General features: G+C 38.5%; 1 protein-coding gene across 5 annotated transcripts in view; it reads right to left on the minus strand.

Moving 5' to 3' along the window:
* PRKD3 (protein kinase D3) overlaps positions 1-14,296 on the minus strand; it is an 86,975-nt gene extending 72,679 nt beyond the window's left edge. Inside the window, exons 1-3 of one of the 5 annotated variants that reach the window (XM_015473443.3) lie at positions 14,141-14,296; positions 8,364-8,437; positions 5,960-6,913 (exon numbers count right to left, since the gene is read on the minus strand). In XM_015473443.3, the coding sequence (XP_015328929.1) occupies positions 5,960-6,247 (288 nt within the window). In that variant the 5' untranslated portion in view covers positions 6,248-6,913; positions 8,364-8,437; positions 14,141-14,296. Of the gene's footprint in view, positions 1-5,959; positions 6,914-8,363; positions 8,438-13,812; positions 14,086-14,140 lie in introns of those variants that run through there. The other 4 variants (XM_005212648.5, XM_059891366.1, XM_024998923.2 and 1 more) reach the window with 4 other exon arrangements.
* Between the last annotated feature and the right edge of the window lie 814 nt (positions 14,297-15,110).

Consider the following 15,110-nt stretch of genomic DNA (forward strand, 5'->3'; position numbering starts at 1 on the left):
AATTACACACCAACAAACTGGACATTTAGAAGTGGATAGATTCCTAGAGATGTGCAACCTACCAATCTTGAATCATAAAGGAGTAGAAAATCTGAACAGATCACTTGATAGTAAGGAGGTTACATCAGTAATCAAAAACCTCTCAACAAACAAAAGATAAGAACCAGAGGGCTTTAATGGTGAATTCTACCAAATGTTTAAATAAGAATAACAATCCTTCTCAAATTCTTCTGAAAAACAGAAGTGGGGGGAATACTTTCAAATTCATTTTATGAAACCACCATCATTATCCTGATAATAAAGCCAGATAAGGACACTACAAGAAAATTACAGCCTAGTATCCCTGATGAACACAAACACAAATACCCTCAACAAGATATCAGCAAACTGAGTTCATTAAAAGCATCATACTCTCTTGGTGAGGGTGAAATAGGAGAGCAAAAATGGCTAGCTTAAAACTCAATATTCAAAGAACTAAGATTATGGCATCCAGTCCCATCACTTCATGGCAAATAGACGGGGGAAAAAAAATGGAAACAGTGACAGACTTTATTTTCTTGGGCTCCAAAATCACTGCAGACTGTGACTGTAGCCATGAAATTAAAAGACGCTTGCTCCTTGGAAGAAAAGCTATGACCAACCTAGACAGCATATTACAAAGCAGAGACATCACTTTGTCAATAAAGGTTTGTATAGTCAAAGCTATGGTTTTTCCAGTAGTCATGTATGGATGTGAGAGTTGGACCATAAAGAAGGCTGAGCACTAAAGAATCGATGCTTTTGAACTATGGTGCTGGAGAAGACTCTTGAGAGTCCCCTGGACAGCAAGGAGATCAAACCAGTCAATCCTAAAGGAAATTAACCCTGAACATTCATTCAAAGCACTGATGCTGAAGCTTCAATACTTTGGCCACCTGATGCAAACAGCTGACTCATTAAGACCTTGATGCTGTGAAAGACTGAAGGCAGGCGAAGCAGGTGACAGAGGATGAGATGGTTGGATGGCATCGCTGATTCAATGGACACGAGTTTGAACAAACTCCAGGGGACAGTGAAAGACAGGGAAGCCTGGCGTGCTACAGTCCATGAGGCTGCAAAGAGTCAGGCATGACTCAGCAACTGAACAACAAGAACAAATAATCAAGTGGCATTTATTCCAGGGATGAAAGGATTTTTTCAACACACCACATTAACAAAATGCAGCATCCATTCACGATAACACCTCTTAACAAAGTGACTGTAGAAGGGATGTACCTCAACATAATAAAGACCATATATTATCAGCCCACAGCTAACATCATATTCAATGTTGAAAGGGTGAAAACTTTTAAGATCAGGAACAAGACAGGACGTCCACTCTTACTACTTTTATTCACCATAGTATTTACTGGAAGTCCTAGTCAGAGCAGTTACACAACAGAAAAAAGGCATACAAATCAGAAAGGAAGAAGCAAACTGTACATGTGCAGATGAAATGACACTATATACACAAAATCATAAAGGCTCCACCAAAAAACCTGTTGGGATTAACTGAAAACTTCAGTAAAGTTGCAGGATACAAAGTCAATATACAAAAATCAATTACATTTCTATTAATATACACTAATAACAAATCATTGGAAAGAGAACAATTTTATGTGCCATGCATCAAAATGCAACTGCAGAAGACATAAATAAACGGAAAGATCTCTATGTTCATGAGCTAGAAGAATTAATATTGTTAAGATGTTCATACTACCCAAAATGATCTACAGATTCAATGTAATTCCTATCAAAATTCCAATGGTATTTTTCACGAAAAAAAAATCTTAAAATCTGTATAGAATCACAAAAGATTCTAAATAGCCAAAGCAATCTTAAGAAGAACAAAGGTGGAGGTATCATGCCTCTGATTTCAAACTATACTTCAAAGTCACAATACTGGCATAAAAATGGACATGTTAAGTGAATGAAAAAGAACAGAGCCCAGACATAAACCCATCATGTATGGTCAATTAATTTATAACAAAGGAGCCAGGAATAAACAAAGGAAAAGGGCAGTCTCTTTGATAAATGGTGCTGGGAAAACTGAACAACCACATGCAGAAGAATCAAACTTAAGTCCAGTCCTACACTATACAAAAAATCAACTGAAAATGGAATGCAGACTTGAACACAAGACCTGAAACCATAAAACTCCTAGAAGAAAACATAGGAGGGTAAACTCCTTCACACTGATCCTAGCAATGATTTTTTGCTTTTGACATGAGCAGCAAAAGCAAAAATAAACAACTGTGATTAAATCAAACTAAAAGCTTCTCTATAGCAAAGGAAACCATTAAAAAATGAACTGGAGAAAATATTTGCAAATCTTATATCTGATAAAGGATTAATATCCAAATCATATAAAGAACTCATAACACACTATCAAAAGAAAACAACAACTAGCCCTACCTATCAATTAAGAGTAAAAAATGGGCAGAGGAACTTAATATCCATTTTTCCAAAAAAGATATACAAATGGCCAACAAGTAAATGAAGAAGTGTTCCATCAATAACCAACAGGGAAATGCAAATCAAAACCACAGTGAGGTTGTCATCTCCCACCTGTTAGAACTGCTATTGTCAAAAGGGTAACAACACATACTGACAAGGATGTGGAGAAATGGGAACCCTGGTGCACTGTCGGTGGGAATGTAAATTGGTACAGGCACTATCCAACAATACAGAGGCTCCTCAACAAATTAAAAATAGAATTACCATGAGATCCAACAATTCCACTTCTAGTATAAAGTCAAAGGATATGAGATTACTATCTTGAATGAAATCTGCACCTTCATGTCAGTGCATCATTATTTACAATAGCCAAGACATGGAAACAACCTCTATCTCCACTGATAGATGAATGGATACAGAAAATGTGATGTGTATATACAAAGAGAGACAATGATATATTATTCAGCCATAAAAGGAAGGAAATCCTACTATTTGCAATAATATGGATGGATCTTGAAGGCATTATGATAAGTGAGATAAGTCAAACAGAGAAAGACAAATACCATATGATTTCACTTACATCTGGAATCCACAAAAACCAGAGCTGGTGATTATTAGAGCCAAGGGGTCAAAGGTGGGGAAATGGATACAGTGGTCAAAGGGTACCAATTTCTTATTATAACATAAATAAGTTCTGGCAATATAACGTACAACATGGTGACTGCAGTTAACAATATTTTCTATCTGAAAGCTGTTAAGAGAATGGATCTTACAAGTTCTCATCACAAGAAAAAAAAAACTATGTGTTTTTTCCTGGTTCACAGCACCAGAAATTGCTGTGGGGATTAAGTAGAAAGTGTGCATGAAGCTCTTGATGTAGAGCAGGCACAAAATAAATGTTGTCAATTATAGTCTTCCTCTTTTCCGCTCCCGTATCATTGCTTACCCTGATTCTTTTGCCTTGGTATATACTCCTTCCCTCCCATATTGCTGAAAGGTTATTAATTCTTCAAGTATCAGATGAAATGCTACATTTCATATGAAGCCTTTCACATCTTTTTATCAACCTGAGAAGAGCACTTTTTATCTTAGCTTCACGTTTTACTTTTCATATTTTACTGTGGTAAATGTTTCCCTTACCAAACTATAAGCTTTTGGAGGGAAGGGACAAAATATGGTTAATCTACTCCCTAAAATTTACCAGTCCTCTATCTTTAGAAGGTTTAATACATAAATTTACTAAGCACAGAAATAAGAAAAACAAGTATGCCCATCAGAGTTTGGGGCGTTAACCTGGAGTTGTGCATGTGCAGGTAGTGAAGTAAGTCATTAGCAAGCAAGAATCCAAGACAAGAGAGAAGATGAAAAGAAGAGAACTTCTGACGTGGTTTTTCCATCTCTCAGATAAGTTAGGGATCCATGAAACCTCTCTATAGAACCCCAGAAACTGAGCTGTCTCCCTTAAGATTTCTTTTCAGTTGGGACTTGAGTACGTTGTTCCTTGATACTCCATTCTCCGTCTCTAGAGTAAAGACCTAAATTTAGATTAAATGATTCAGAATTTCACAGTTGAAATTACATATTAGATAACACTCCAACTCAATCATTTGACAGATATGGAAATGTAATCCACAGAAGTTAAACTATGCAAAGTTATACAGTTAATAAACAACAGATCTGGGGAATTCCCTGGTGGTTTATGGGTCAGAACTCTGTGTTCTCAATGCTGAGGTCCTGGGTTCAATCCCTGGTTGAGGATCTAACATCCGGTAATCGTGTGGGGTAGCCAAAACAAACATACAAACAAACCCACTAAAGCTGACCCATTTACAAGCTCAGTACTCTTTTTCACTATACTTAAACAGTTAGAATTCTAGCATATGTCAAAATGAGTGTATAATATGACCATGAGACATATATGCTATATATTTTTGCCAAATACATCCCCATATTACCACAATACTGATTCAAATTCAGTCCACCATGGTATTCATTTTATGCTGGCTATCTCTGAAATTAATAATTCTATTTTATATTTGCATGAAGTTTACCCTGAGTTATCTTTTATTGAGCTGTATCTTGTCTATTTCTTTGGTGTCACTAGAATTTTTCATGGATTATAATTTCCCAAGCACTTGCCCAATCTGACCCAATTCTCATATCTATATTAATGAAGGAGCAACATTAACCCTATATAATCCTGTAGATAATCAGTATGCCTCTGTAGAAATAAAACAACTAAGTAAAGTTTCCAAAGGTCAAAAACTCAGTAATAAAAACTCTACCAAAACATTAGTTATGATTTCTAGAGGGCTCAAAAAAAGAGAAATAATAAAAGTTACAAACTATATTTAAGTCAAAAACCTTAAAGTTAAAACCCAGCAAAAATATTTATTAAAATCTCTGTTAACAGTTGATGAAAGGGAAACTAAAAGCAAAGACACTTAAAGACATATAGATGGTCTACAGATCTACACAAAGATATCTAACCTTACTTTAGGCCACATTTAAATAGATGTCACTGTTAACACAGAGGAGATATGGGTCATTTTTACAAACCACATAACATTTTTTGACTGTTAATTACTTCTACATTAGAAGATAAGGACAAACCACATGAAGCATAAGGAACTGAAACAAAAACAGTAAGAGGAGGAGCATGAACCCAAATATATTAATCTTACTGATAGAATTTTTAAAACATGAAGTATACTAATTTGTTTGAAACATAGGCTTGGTCCATTAAAAAGAAAGTCATACCAATTCATACTACTTATATGCAGAGTTTTATGATAAAATGTAGAACATACCAGCTCATCCATCAAATCAAGAATACTAAAGAAATTCAGCTAAGAGTCCTTAAAAAATGGCAGGGTATGGGGCAGAGGATGAGGGGATGAAAGAAAATAAAATCACCCTCAATTTTTAAATGTTCATGTATTTTGATATCTATTAAAAACTCGTTTACCTAATTTTTAAGAGACAGACAGAGTGTGGTCCTCCGGCAGTTTAAGTGAAATCAGGATCAAAAGGGAATGAAGAGGGTGTACAAAAGGGCGGCACACAGGGCCCCTGGGAAGAAGAGGTGTGGACCTGGACTCCGCTGCCTGGATGGCTGGGCCCCATCCTCTCGGTAAGTACCCTTGATGCCTTTTTTGTGCCTCCTATTAATACCTGCTGACTTTTCTCTGAAAACAAGTGAGATTGCTAAGTCCTCTTGGCTTTACACTGCTTCTCCTGCTCTTAAAGAGACAAACTGAATTAGTATTTTAAAGCTTGGATATAGTCTCCAGCTATTAGACTCTGACATTTCAGACTATAAGCTTTTAGTCTATTAGGACTCTCTCCCAAACGGTCAGAATTAGGATATAAACACCTGATTCATCCATATGAGTTCACTCATTGTTGCATGCATAATTTATAGAAAAGCAGCAGAAACAATATTAATTAGAAAAACTGTTGACATAAATAGCATGCACAGTACCTTTTGATAAACAATGGAGCAGACAAGGTCCTTGACAGCAGATAAAGATAGTTCCTGGGCTTCGATGGTAATGCTCTCCCGTGTAAGGCCAATCTGCAGCAGAAATGAGACTGTATGCACTGAGCCTCTGGAGTTCGTGAGCGACGGTGCACTGAAGCTTCCATTAGAGAGTCTCGAAGAGAGTCCTGTTTTAGGACTTGAACACGGAGAAGGAGCTGGAAGCACAGCAGGAAGAGTGGCAGGTATTACAGACTTCTGAGCTGATGGAGGAGAACTGTTTGCAGACATCTGCCTTTCTTTAATCTTTTAAAACAGTTGTCAATTCTTTTTCAATGGTTATGAAGAGGCCTTAAAATCACAGCGGTAAAAAAATGACTGTAGTTTTGGATTTAGTTGAAAGCTTCTTTATTTCCTCTTTTAAGCCACTCATGCTGATGATGGCAAGTTCTACAACTGTGAGTTGACTATACCAAAGGTCCCACTTCCCTTAATATCAGTCCCATCAAAAAAGTCTTGTTGTTAGGACCACAACCAGGGTTTTGGGAAGGATTTAACATCACTGAATTATCCTCATCAGAAAAGAGTTGGCATTGTTTATCTACTAAACATCTTCACCTATTTTCTTTTAAGTCTACTCTTGTTTCTCTCTTTTAATTTCAGAAAATACATAATGAATAAGAGTTGTTTTTCTGTCAAATAAAATCCTCCTAGTTTAAAAATTAAAAAGTGTTTAGGATTAATCTATTCAGTTCGTATCCTTTGGTTCATTGATCTAATGGGACACTTTCTCAAATGTCCACACCTTATATCACCTTCTCACATGTCCTCATTTTCATTTTGAAGGAGTAAATTTTTCCAAGATTAAGCACAAAGCTTTTTAAAATAGAACAGGTATGTTCCACTTGATAAACGCGTCCATTGAGAAAGGTTGATGCTTTCTGAAATGTAGGTAGCCTGGAAGAAATTTTTTAAAAACTTTTAGTATTTTATACTCACTTAACGTTATTTTTAAATGGCAAGAATCTTTATGCTTTCTTTAAATAAGTTTTGGTTGTATGTTTATAATTCACCAATAAATTTTAATGGGCAGCCATTTTATTGGGGCCTAGTTATCACAGCCCATAATTTCAGGGACAGTCTGCTGCTCAAAAAACAAAACAGAAACAAAACAGACTCCTGACATTCCTCACTAACACTTGAAACTTAAGGAAGGTCAAAACACTTTATTCCACAAACAACTGAGTTATGAGAAAAACAGAAGGGACAAAAAGAAAAGTAAAACCGATATTGTCATAGAAATAACATAAGTACCACTCGGTTGTACAAAAGATATATAATACTGCCCTAATGTAAATAAGAGTATTCTTCTTTGTATTAAAAGTTTAAATCTAGACAGAAAACTAAAAAAGCATATACTAAACAGTTATACGGCACACAAATAAGTGTAAAAGACATAATTAAGACAGGAAGATCGGAAAAAGTGATCTTGTCACAAAAAGATTTCTAAAAGTAAAAAGGACACTAAGCACGGTTATATTTATCACAGTTTTTCATAAAGACAGTTCAAAAACTAAAAGCACGACCTCATGGCTAAGTGAAATGGCTCAAAAAGAGATGGGTATTTCCATTTAGGTTCCATCACATACCTGTAAACAATCCTAATAACAACAAAGAGTGAAGCACTCCGAGCAGCTGTAGAATGGCTCTCTGGACAGTGGTTAATAGGACTAAATAAATTAGGATGAACATAACATAAGATCAAAAACATACAGATATAGTATTAGGAATGAGAAAGTTCAGGAAAACTAAGTCTTAAGAAAAAAGTGCCTAAAGATAACAAAAGCTTTTAGAACTACATTCAGATAAACAATTTGTAACTCATCTTACATTGTACAGCACTTAACATCTTATAAACGTTTATACACTTTATCTCATGGTATCTCTTTCGAACTTGACAACGCAAATACTACTTTATTATTTTTGCAGATGAGACAACTGAAGAACTAGCAGATAAAGTAACCTGCCCAGCATCACATGGTTATTAAGAGGTGGAGTAGGAATTAGGACCTACTAGGTAGGCAAGTTTCATACTTTCCGACCCAGTGGTATCTCCACAATAACATACTATTTCTCAAAGAGAACAAGGAACTGAGAGAATCACTGCTCAGTGAGGATGTTGTTAAGGTTGAAAGAGCACAGAGAAAAGGCAGAATTGCTCAACTTGTGCTTTGCTTACCTTCTCTCAGTTTTTAAACTAAAACTGTAAAAGAGCACTGAGAACTGAAACTTGAGCCTGGTGAATAAGAGAGACTAAAAGATCTTTGAGAATACAAGTCTTCAGGTCCAGATACAATCTACTCCATATTGCAAAATCAGTAAGTGCAATCACAAATCTGACTCTTACCTTCCTCAAGAAAGAACTCAGAGAGAAATAATCATGGACTGGAGATGGAGCAGAGCTGTTTCAAGTTTTCTGGGCTAGAGGAATAGGGAAGCAATTTCAGAAACTACAGAATATAACCTTAATATTAACCTTCAGTCACACGTGAAAACAGATTATGAAAGCAAATGGTTTCTGAATACTCAGAAAAGCATATTATGATCACTAGAGGTGAGCTTGAATTCAAACAGAATAACGCCAAATCAACTATATTTACATCTTTGAAAAATGTGATTATTAGCCTTTTTAGAAGGAGAAAATAATAACTTACAGTAATTGAGTTCTTTCTGCCAGACACTGTTCTAAGCATTCCATATGTTTCCTCATTTAATCCTCACAACAATTCACTTTATAGTTGAGAAAACTGGCCTAGATACGAAAGTACTTGTCCAAGATTACACATTTAGCAAAGCCAGAAAAAAATTAAGTGTATTCTGGCTGAAACAATATTCAAGATGCTATTCCAGTAAAGAAGTTGCTTAAGTATAAGCTGGATGTTAGTGTAGTTTGCTACTCTTTATCAACTTAAAGAAACCTTTAGGAGAGTGCCTTAGAACTCTGGCCTTGATCCTGTATTATTTTTGATTATTTATAAGATTATAAAGACATGGAAAACATGCTTATAAAATCCTCAGATTGTACAGTCTGAGAGAAATAAACTAAAATTCAAGTGAACTATAACAATGACAAGTATAAAGCTCTGCATTTCAAAAGTTAAATGTGCAATACTGAAATGGAGAAATGCTGACTTAGAACCTGTTCATTAGAGGAGTTATCAACCCAAGAGTTTAACAGCAGCTGCTATTAATAATATGGGTGACTATAACATAAACCCAAATCCCAGGGACACTGAGAACACATCAGCATCAATCAGAATACTGGTTGCTAATCAGGTTACATTACCACAGTTACATTTTAACGGTTACATTACCACGGTTAACTTTTTTAAAGGCTGTATTGATTTTCAAAAACAACAGAGTATATATCCAGATTAAGGTGAAGACAATGTCATGTGACAAATTATGCATAACAAAAATGAATAAAATGATGGTCTTCAAATATCTGAAAAGGTGTTAAGAGAATAACTGTTTTTTCCCCTATTTTTAAATGGATGATTTATTTATTTCTTGTTCTTGGTGACAATATATTCACTTATGAAGTATTATCCCTACTTACACCACACGCCCAAGAAGCTGAGTTGATGGACAACTTGTGGACACAGAGCAAACGTAAGATTAAGGAATTAACAGAATAATTGGTTTATTCAGTATCACTGCAGACGGCAGAAATAGAATGAAGACAACAGCACTATTTACTTACCCTACAGGATGTTACTGAGGACTGCGCGACTATATGTACAGCACACTTCTGGCTTATCGGAGTGCTCAGTAAGTTTTAGCAATTTTCATAGTAATTAAGAGTAAAGAATTAATAATTAAGCTCCCACTTTACATTAAACTCTGCAATTAAGATATACTTTATTAAACCCTTGCTATGACCGCAGGGGAGCTGTTTAAGTGTTTTACAGAAAAGAAGCCAGAGTTTCAGAATAGTTGCTTGCCCATGACTACACAGCTGAAAGTGATGGAACTGCAATTCACATCCAAGTTCCTCTGACTCCAAAGACCATGTTCTTTATACTATTTCATGTCACCTCCAACAATCTGGAACACGTTTTCTAAACATACATACCTGACTTGAGTAGTTTCCAAAAGCTGAACAAACTTCATAAAAACATTAGCAAAATATCTATGAATAATACTGCATGCAGGTTAAATACTTTAAATTACAAGATACTGCTGTGTTCAATAATAATAATTTATTTTTGATGGCTGTCTTCCCACTAAATTTCCAAATAATACCTGCTAATGTTAGCTAAATAACAGTACTTGTCTTATGATTACAATCAATGATCAGTACTATCAATAACCACTGGTAAACTATGTCTTATTTTTATATTAAAGTATTTGTTAAAGTTTCAGCATGAACACAAATAGAAAAAACTAAGTGAGCTGTCTTAGCTTTTGCCCACTCATTCCGTTTTCCCTCTCCCTGTTTTGTTTTATGAACCTTGATTTGATCTGAGATATAGCATTAAACTATTAAGACTAAATACTAAAAAAATCTAATACCTCTAATTTATTTTGTCTTTATGCTTCAATCACAAAACAAATAGTACATTTTACTAATTTATAAATCAATTAGATATGTTTGTTCCTAATAGCTATGAGTTGGCAAGCATTTTTATTTGAAACATCTCAAATACTCTTTTGGGGAATTATCTGTCATATATTTTATTCAAATGAGCATATAATCTGTCACTATTGTTGAATGGAGTAAAAAAGTGGCATACTAAAGGAATCTTGAGTCCAATCTGCCCTATTATTACTACTGGGTAAAAACAAAGGCCCTGGAGGCTGGGGAACTTAACTGAGAGTTACTTCATGGTAACACCACAATTTGAGCTCTCTCTCAATCCTTCCCTACATTTACATTATCTCATTTCTTAGCAAAGCCTCTAATTATAAGAAGTTCAAAAGCAGCATTTTCATTCAACAAATGTGATGGATCAGATAGTAAAGAATCTGCCTGCAGTGTGGGAGACCTGGGTTTGATCCCTGGGGTGGGAGGATCCCCTGGAGTAGGAAATGGCAACCCACTCCAGCATTCTTGCCTGGAGAACTCCATGGACAGAGGAGCCTGGTCCATAATGTCACAGAGTCAGACATGACTGAGCGACTAATACTATACTTTATCATTTGCTAGACTGTTATGAGAAACTCTAGGGTTGTACGGCAGTGACCAAAACACACGTGGCTACTGCTCTCCCTGGAGCTTGTTGTGTGATGTGGGACACACGCATTAAACAAATATTCATATTAATAGTAAAGCAATTACAAATTATGAAAGGTGATATGACAGAGTATCCTGAGAGGACCTGATTTCAACTGAGGTCACAGGCAAGGCACCTTTAAGGAAGCTAAAACCTAAAGGATAAGTGGGAGTCAGGGAAACAGAGAGAGAAGCAAAGAGGATTCCAGAAAGACAAAACAAATCCAGCTAGTAAATACTCCAAAAGGGAAGCTCATTATTTACTGTAGCCAATGTCCTTCTTGTACTCAGTAAAGGTAACAGTGAAGAGGTACAACACTTTCTCTATTCAGAATAGCATAATATTTACCATGACTCTCTACTAGTAACAGGTTTTCCTGGATTGATTTAGTTTTGTGTGCTAGGAATGCTAACGAATGCAGATAATTTTTTTTCTTCTGTTGATAAGCACTGTATTCTTTTAATATGTAAAAAAGCATGTGGCCTTTTTCAGTGCAATACTTTACAGGTGTCCTGAAGTCAGTATCCATGTTCTACCTTGATACAGGCTTGATTTTGCTTAATAATAACCCTGATGGTGCTTTTATAGTGTATAAAAAAATCCAAATAACTTTATTGTTGGTTTTTTAAAAATCATAGTTTCTAGCAATTCCTCCATCTATTTATTTCCAAAAATGTAACTATTACCTTAGATTAATTAAGTACTATTCCTCCTAAGAGCTCAGCATTAACTAAACCGTTGCTGGTAAAATTCTGCTCATCTAAACCATGGGTATTTGCAGTTCAGTCTTTTCCACCGTCAGAGAGAACAGAGAGTAAGCACACCAAGTCCGCTCTCTCAAGCAGTGAAAAGTTTATCTGCTATTAAGCTTACAAACTTCCAGTCTACAAATTTATGTTGGGCTTGATGTATCTACATCACCTCTCTTTGCATCAGTGGTATCTGAGAAATCTGACTAGCTAACAGCCAGTGAGCTATTTCATACGTATGGTCACTATAAACTGACCACAGAAGTGGAGAAAACTTTCTTCTACACTGAAATTAAAATTAAAACATTTCCAGAACATTATCTCAAGTTTTTTCATTAATGAGACAACTGCTCCAAAGAGGCTCACATACAAGTTCAATTTGAATTACATAATCAAAGTACTATCTGCACAGATTATGAATCACAAGCATGATTATTATTAAATCAAATTTAAAACTATATTAGCCAATAATTTCCCAATATCAAGTTCTGTAAAAGTAGTTTCTTTTTAAAATGAGCAATTAATATGGTAATATTTTCATCAACTTTAAATGACCATTTATTCTCTTTCCTCCTGTAGATTTTTCCAATTCTTATATAACTTTAAAAACCTAATGTCCGAAAACTTGATGTATTAAGCTTTTTAGGGGATATGGCAGTTTTTAGGTGAAACACGACCTACTAAGAGATATTTCTATTTGAAACAGGTCACCCCATGAAACTGAAAGCTTATAAAATTTATATATTTAAAAGACTCACTACGATTCATCTCAAGATAATAAACAAGTCAACATTCTTAACTTAGGATGGAAAACTGACTTGTCAAATATTCAAGTTCCTCTGACCAGGTCGACCACCATCTACATGACCTACTGAAGCAAAACCTAACACGAAGGCTTCTGTGACACGTTTTACATACTTTTATTAAAACTTGTAACTTCTTTTTGGCTGAAATGTCCATGCTTGCTCCGAATCCAGATGCTAACAGGAAGGAGAAGCGGGTTCCTCTATTAAGTAAACCTGGCCTAGACCTCAGTCGGGGCAACGAATCCAAAGATATCCCCCCACCCTCGCTGCATTCAAGTTGGTAAGTAAACTTGATCTAAGCAAAATTACAGCCGCTAAAACTTGAAGAACTTAAGCAGTAAGTACAAAGTAGAAACAGTATAAGAATAATACGATAATCGTTTCTAGAGTACAAATTACGGTCTTTTAAAAGTTTTCATTTGCCTCCACAGCTCATTAAGGCTGTGTCGAACCAAGTTCAGGGTGTAACTTATCCTTCCTAATCAAAGATGACACTGATAGTCTTATTTCCTGTGGGGACGGGTGTGGTTGAAGAGACAGTTACGTCCAAGCCATCAATCTGTGTATGGAAAAGTCTGCAGCTCTCACACATGCCGTCGCTCGATTTATATCCGTGCCTGCTGCACACGACAAGGCCTCTGCTTCTGACTGCGATGACTTCAAATAAAATCTCCAACAGGCAATCGAATAGTCTGTGGTTATTTTATTGCTCAAAGAAACAGACGCTCTCCTCAGTGCTTCATCTTAAGAAAAACCTCCCGGGGGTGAGACTGACTCGGAACAACGCGGCAACTTGCAAAACTAAACAAGAGTCAGGAAACTGGGGTGGGGGCTTACGTTCCCTAAGCACCAACGACTCACCACTTTGAGACGGCTGCAAGGAAAAGCGGTGTAAAGAAAAGGGAAAGGCTCATCCCGAATTCGGCAGCGTGAGTGCCGCCCGTCTGGCGTCGGGAGTAGTTGGGGAGGGGGGATCCGCTAAGAGATGGAGACCGAGGGGCCGGGCGCGGTGGTCGCCGGCGTACCGTGACTTCAAGTTGGCGTCGGCGCCCTCGCCGGAACTTGGCCCCATCTGCCGGCCGCGCCGGCGCCCCAGCTCGCCGGGGCGCCCACCGCCCGCTCTTCCCGCCGCGCACTCGGCCAACTTCCCGCCCAGCACCGGCGGCCGCCGCCCAGCCCGGCGCGGGGTCCGAGTCCCGCCGCCCTCGTTGCCGCCGCCGCGTGCGGACGGGTGGGGGAGGGGCGGCCGCCGCCAACGCCGCCTCACCCGACGGGCCGGGAGAACAAAGCGGCGGCCGCGGCGGCGCTAACTTTTTCGGTGTCTGTTCCGCGCTCCCCGAGGCGATTACTTACAGAGCCTGGCTCGGCCGGTCGTGAGAAAGTCCAAGCCTGCCAGCGTCTGGGTACTGGACCAGGAGCCAGCGAGGCTTCACGCGCCTCGCAGAATCCCGCCCGCCACAGGCGCCCCTTCTTCCCTCCCTCCCTCCGCCCCGTCCCGTCCTGAGGCCCGAGGGCGGGGGGCCGGGGCGTGCGAGGCGGGGGCGCGCGAGAGGCGGGGGCGCGCGGCCGGCGCGGGGCCTGCCGGGAGCTGTAGTCTCCCCGCGAGCTCGAAGCCGTGGTGGCCGCGTGGGGCTGTGGCTTGACCCCGCGCGGGAGCAACAGGAGCTTCGGGTGCTTTCGGGCTCACTCTGCACCCTCCGAGATCCGGAGGGGCGCGACCGTGTACATATTCCAGTTACGCACTGTACTTGATACCCATTATTGCTACTGAACTGCCTTTTTCTCTTTTGTCCTCCGCTCTGATGTAGATGATGGTGGCAAGAGGGCAGGAGGTGGTGACAAGTCCGGAACTTGCTAGGGGTCTACAGTAGAGAACAGTTTCCACACTGAGGTATCTTCTCACTGCTCCTCCAGTTTCCCTCCCCAGTGCTTAGCCTTCAGGTGGCCACTTGGCACTGCATCCCAGGGTGTTCCACACCTAGGCAGACACATCCAGAGCCCTTCACCTAAAGCAGAATAAACCGGGTCTGCCTTCAGTATGTTTTGTGTATCCTACTTGTCCATCTTTAAACTTGAGTGTGTCCCCTATCATCGGAGCAAAGTGAAGTCAAGAATCATGGAACCTAGGCTTCCACGTGGCATTGACAAGGGCGACAATGCCAGGTGAGGAGAGACGTGGGTGGAAGGAGATCTAGAGGGAAAATACCTTAGGTGTTGAATTAGACATGTTTTGCGTGGGAGAAAATCCTAAACAGCTCACAAACACACATAGTCCCAGAAACGGCCTAGTCCTCCTGAGGTCCAAATTTCATCCCCACAGTCC

Source organism: Bos taurus, chromosome 11 (assembly GCF_002263795.3).
Source record: "Bos taurus isolate L1 Dominette 01449 registration number 42190680 breed Hereford chromosome 11, ARS-UCD2.0, whole genome shotgun sequence".
NCBI classification, from domain to species: Eukaryota; Metazoa; Chordata; class Mammalia; order Artiodactyla; family Bovidae; genus Bos; species Bos taurus.